At 23.0% G+C, this 6,278-nt stretch overlaps 1 protein-coding gene across 9 annotated transcripts in view; it reads left to right on the top strand.

Annotated features, from left to right (window-relative positions):
• Positions 1–6,278, top strand: part of LOC102680462 (plasma membrane calcium-transporting ATPase 3) — a 64,331-nt gene that overhangs the window by 55,139 nt on the left and 2,914 nt on the right. For 4 of the 9 annotated variants that reach the window (XR_004149700.1, XR_004149696.1, XM_031508373.1 and 1 more), the window contains one exon: positions 3,452–3,520. The exons of the other annotated variants lie outside the window; for them this stretch is intronic. Coding sequence is in view for 2 of the 4 variants with exons in the window: in XM_031508373.1 (XP_031364233.1) it covers positions 3,452–3,520 (69 nt within the window). In the remaining 2 variants the exon portion in view is untranslated. The remainder of the gene's footprint in view (positions 1–3,451; positions 3,521–6,278) is intronic. 9 annotated transcript variants of the gene reach the window in all.

Here is a 6,278-nt window from a genome sequence, read left to right as displayed (position 1 = left end):
TTATTATTAATTATTATTATTATTATTAATTATTATTAATTATTATCGTTTTTATTATTATTATCATAATCATCATCGTTATCATCATTATCATCATCATCATCGTCATCGTCGTCGTCGTCGTCGTCATCTTCGTCATCGTCATTGTCATCATCATCATCATCATCATCATCATCATCATCATCATCATCATCATCATCATTATTATTATTATTATTATTATTATTATTATTATTATTATTATTATTATTATTATTGTTATATAAAATAAAGTATAAGATATGTTATCTAAATGTTATATTTGATTAAAACCGATCAGTAGAGGGTGCATGAACATGCTTAGTATATCTTTAATATGATTCTTTTTTTCTTTGTTTGATATTATAAAAAATCTGTAATATTTAACTATGACACTAAATCTTTGAATTCACTTCATAAAGTGAAAACTGGAATATTTTTAATGTAAAATAAACAAATTTATTCTATATATGTTCGAATATGATAAAACAAAATATTGAAATTGCATATATTACTTGCATATATTGTACCATAAGATTTCATTTTTAATAGTTTGAAAATACTCAAAATACAGATTATTTTATTTAGTTATTTATTACATCGATAAAGGACATTTTTTTAATGATTGATATTCAATAGAAAATAAGTTAAATGAAATAATATTATTTTTAAGAAAATAACAAGTTCAAATAATTAGTATGTAATTGTAAATATTATGAATTTAACTTAATTATTCTATTGCAGAGAATTTATTATAATTCATTAATCCCTCTACTGAACGGAAAAAGCAAGAGTGTGCGTTATGGAAATTCGTTTCTTAATTCACATCTTAATTCACAAATGAAAAAAATATCTGCACAATGATTTAACAAATAAAGAAAAATACTGATTCTTAAAGGCAATCGTATAATTAATAATTATAAATTATAAATTATTGTATACGTATATTTTAATCTAAAAATCTTTTTCCCTTTTGGATAATTTTTTTAATTTTTCAATATATATACGTATATAAATGTTCATTTTAAACACTGCTAAAATAATTTATTTTACTTGTTTTTAGTTGAATTTCTCTAAAGCTTTTCATGATATTCTAAATTTTATGAAAAAGGAATTTGTTTTGCTATTTAAAAATATACGAAAAAAGAATTAAATATTATTTATGTTTCAATCACGATATTATTAATATTAATTTATTTTATTAATATTGAGCTTTGTCTTCAATTTAAATAAATGTACATCTTAATCAAAAAGATATTATATTTTCTTAAGTGACTCATTATGTAAGATTATATATTTTAAAGAAAAAAGATTAAAAATTGGAAAATATGATAGAATCTAATACAATTTAAAAACTTTATATTTTATTTAGAGTGAAATAGAAAAATTAAAACTTTTCTATGTTTGGCTTATGCCAGTTGTATTCTATTGTCCATATTCATAATGTTCTTTCACGTTAGAAAAAAGAAAAAGAACAAAATATTCAGTTGTTTATAATCTTCATCTCTTATTTATTTAGTGAAAATTTTTCTCAGGAATGATAAATTATAAACTTTCTAGAGCAGACTCATTTAATCACAATAAATTTCTGATTTCTGTCTTTCTCAAAATAAATATATTTTTTCAATTATTAATCTTGAAAATAATTACGTTATCAATGTAATGAAATGTTCAAATAAATTACAGATTATAGATCAAAGGCACCATTTTCAGCTGTGAACACCGGCACATTAGCTTTCATTATCTTTTTTTTACTCACGCTAATATATTTTCTATTTGTGTAAGTGACCACTCTCGCTCGCAAATCGATTTATTTCATGGTCATTCCAGTCTAATTCTATTTAAAATTAATTAAGAGATCCGCACCGAAGCTTTTGCACTGTAATGGACAAATCCTATGTTACAAATCAATGTATCACTGAAATAGGTCTAGTTGTAATGCTATTCTGAAGTTTAATATTGGTTTATCAAGGTTATATCGAGTAATTATCTTCTAATAGTAACAGTATAATAAATTCTTGAGCGATTTTGCTAAAAGTTTTAAATTGTTAAAAAAAGGAAGAAATAATTAAATTTTGAATTAAAGCGATACAATAAAATAATGCTATTTAAATTTCAATGAATTTAATTGAAAAAAAAAGAAATATTATTTTTTTAATATGAAAACGTAGAAAAAAATAAAATCAATTAAAGAACTTTGTTGATAAATTAGAATTACTCTTTAATTAACCTTGAACTGAACTAATATTCATGAATTCTAATAGAAAATTTTATTACAATCCGTTAATCATATATTGATCTTACTATCAATTAACGGTGCTATTCACTATTTTATAAGAATTACTTGACGTTAAGTTCACAATGTGCTTATATTTAACTAATGATTTACTGAGATAATTTAATATGCAATAGTCATTTAAATACATTGATAGTTATTCTTACAGAATATTTTCAGCGAAATCAAATTCTAACCTTAAATTTACTCTGCTTATTTATTGTCGGAAATTTAACATTTAATATTCCATTGATATTTAGCTTAATTAGTATTTTAACTATTTTTGATACTATGCATTCACAAAATACTCTATTTATATTATTTCACATGATTATTGTTACTTTTATATTTTTTCTTTTTATTTTTCTTTTCTTTTTGCATTTTATAATTCATTGTGTTTCGAGAAGTTTGAAATGCAAAGATAAATGAAACTTATTTAATTAAGTATCTTAACTTTGCAAGTTTGTTAACTTTGATTTTACAACGGGATAAGGGGAAGATATATATTGAATTTATTTCACCAATGGAACGGTAGTAATTGAGAAATGAAACATATTGAAACATATGAGGGTATAATATCAAGGATATTATGTCTTGCGTTGCATGTACGAGCTATTCTCGGTTTCTGCTTACCAATCTCTATTATCTTTTAAGTTCTGTTTCCATGCAATCGTATTCCGCGGATTCTGTGTATTCAAGTCATATCAAAAATAATATTATACAACCAGCAGGTATTATTTTTAAGTATAGTTTTCTTCCTCAATAATAATTAATGATGAGGCACTTTTTAGCTTTTCTAAAGTTATTTTTGTTTTTTAATACAACTAATATATTAGATAATATATTTCTTAAGATCAGTTTTCAATGATTTCTTACATAATATATATTTGAGACAATAAAATTATTGAAAAAGTTTTTTTAAGAAGTTAAACATTATAATTATTGCGCTTTTTTCTAGGAAAATTCTAAAAAAAGAGATAATTTTAATCAGTTAAAAAGTGCCTAAAGATAGAGCGGTATTACTCAAACCGGGCCATAAACGGGGAACACTAAAAAATTTTTTTTTTAATCGATATTTCGAAAACTGGTGTACTAGTAAGCGCGTTAATTGCTCGTTGCATCTAGTTATAACCATGATATTATCCTTTGCTCTTGAAGGTAATAGGTGGCGAGTTGCAGGAACGTTTGATACCAGTACCCTACAGCAAGAGTTCGACAGACCAAGCTGTAAGCGCTCCTCTCTGCTCTATCTTTCTTACTTTCGCTAAATCTTTATCTTATTTCTATCTATCTGTCTGACTGCTGTCTGTCTGTCTGTCTGTCTGTATCTATCTGCCTATAACTGTCTTTGTTCTATGTTCGCACAAGCATATACATATATAACACACATGCAATTGTTTACACATATAAATACGGAATTTTTCTCTGCTTCTCTTTCTCTTTCTCTATTTTCCTTAAATTGTTCTGTTTTATTATTTACCCAATGTTTTTTATTCGCTTTCTATGTGCCATCTATTTGTTGCTGCTTTTATCTGCCTTCTAGATTTTCATATGCTTTTTATTCTATTATTTTTCTGTACTTTAGTTTTAATCTGTAAATTGTAATATTAATCCCTTAATTTTTGCATTTCTACTCAAATACAATCTGAATCAAATACGTTTTTTTTAAGTACAAGATTTGATAAATTTTTGAAAGAAATCTAATTTGAAATTTATTAAAGATTATACAAAGATTAGCAATAGTTTATTTTTTATAATATTAGTATTTTACAATTACAAATCCCTTTTTCTATATTTATTATCATATTTGAATCTTTTCTCTTATCATGTGTAAATTTTCCTCGCGCACACATTACATAATTATACATTTATCATAATTATTATAATACAAGAATGCACATAAGCTTTTATTTGTCCGCTTTTTTATTTATTAAATATTTTTCTTTCTTCGTGAATCTCGATACCTAGTGATATTATGATTCATTCTATATTTTTTATGTATAGATTTAAAAAAAATATATAAATTTAAAAATTTTTCAATCATGTTCCAATTATTTAATTAGATTAATAATAAAATTAATAACTTTAATTCAAATAAATTTAATAAGTTTAATACAATTTTTTAAGACTTAAAGATATATTATCTATTTTGTTATAAAAGCACTATTATATTTTTATTATATTCTTTTAATGAAATAGTATATAAAAACATAATTTCCATCTTTTTCTTTACAATTATATTTCATAAAAGAGAAAATAATCACTGGTGTCGAGAATATATAATTTCTTACTGATATATCAATGAAAAAAGTTTTTTTTTTAAATAGCACGCTACACTTTACTTTTTATCTTTACATTTTTACTTCGTATCTCACGATTTTATCCTATTTTTCTTTCTTCATTCTTTTATAAATGACAAAAAATAAATTAATTGGTTTTCGTTTCGATAAAAAAATAAAAAAGATATAATTTAATAAAATATTAAAAATGATTAAAGTGTAATTAAATCATAAATATAAAATTATTATTAAATTTTTTAGGTGAAAAAAATCTAGTGAAATTTAAAATTCTAGAATTTCATTTTATTAATAGATTTACGCGCTGAAAATAAAGAAACTTAGTAAATAAAAGAAATAAATAAAAATAAGTAAAGAAATAAAATCTGAAAAAATCAAGTTAGATTTATGATCTTGAGATATTAAGTATAAAATCACTTTTTTGCATTATGAAATTTTTGGAAACTTTGGAATTATTTTCATTAAGCAATTAATATGGAGGAAAAACTAATCGATAAGCATTACTATTAAAGAAAATATATAATCTGATAATTTCGTTAATTAATATATGTTAAAGTCTATTATCAATCATTTCTTTAAAAAAATTAATATCAATATAAAATGATTAAATATAATCATTTAAGATTAATAATTTTTTGTCGAAACGAGACTCCTTATTGTAAAATTCATTGATAATGGGTAATTTAAAAGAAACATTTCTCTTAAAAGACATTTTTTTCATCTTTCAATAAAATTATTTTTCTTATAATTACGGAGTGTTTTTATGTCCTATTTTACAAATTTGCTGTAATTAATAACATTCGCTAATGACCTTAAGGGTGATCTTTTTTATATTTAATGGATATTTCGCTGAATTTTCGGCTATGCTTACATGCAAGCAAGTAGTATGATACCTTTGATTGTATTTATGATACGACGTGGTTCGCGTAACTTTATCATTAATTTTTTTCATTAATTATTTTCGATCTTCGATATAATAAAGTTAATTGAACTAATGTGTACTAAATAAACTTAAAAAAAAATTTCAAGAAAAAAAGTACTATATTTTTTCCAATTTTTATCACACGATCCACGTCGTGTTCGTAGGCACGTTACTATTGTTCCATGCATTACGGCTGTACCATGAATTTTTTGTTTATAATTATATTTTTTCTAAATGAATATATTTTTGGCCATGGGCCATTTACAATAAATCTGAGACTTATATAAGATGTATCATATATTTAAATTAAAATTTCTAGCAACGCCATATGCGGTTGTAGTGTCCTTTTTTTGCGACACTATACTAGATATATTAGATGCAAATAGGCAAACTTGTGAAGGCTTCTGTGATTTTTTTTGTTATATTTATTAAAGCCTAAGGATAATTCTACAAAGATAATATAAAGAAATAGTTTTACAATAATGTTGAATAAAGAAAAAAACTATTTTTTTTCTTAATAATTCAATATTTATCATGAAAATAAAGAAGCGAAGATATGTTTGTAAAACACAATATAATTTTTGTTGGCTCATATAAATTTCTTAAAGTCATCAATCAATCCATAACATGTTTTTTTTTTTTTATGTCAAATAACTTAAATATAGTTAAATGACACATAATACATTTTAATACTTTTTCGATGTTCTTCGGCGACGCATTGAGATCTCTTTTTTTGATAAAAGATCCTTCTTTATTTCTCTTTACC

Source organism: Apis dorsata, unplaced genomic scaffold, assembly GCF_000469605.1.
Source record: "Apis dorsata unplaced genomic scaffold, Apis dorsata 1.3 scaffold_5, whole genome shotgun sequence".
NCBI classification, from domain to species: Eukaryota; Metazoa; Arthropoda; class Insecta; order Hymenoptera; family Apidae; genus Apis; species Apis dorsata.
Note: the sequence above shows the minus strand (reverse complement) of the source record. Positions and strands in the feature narration are given on the sequence as shown.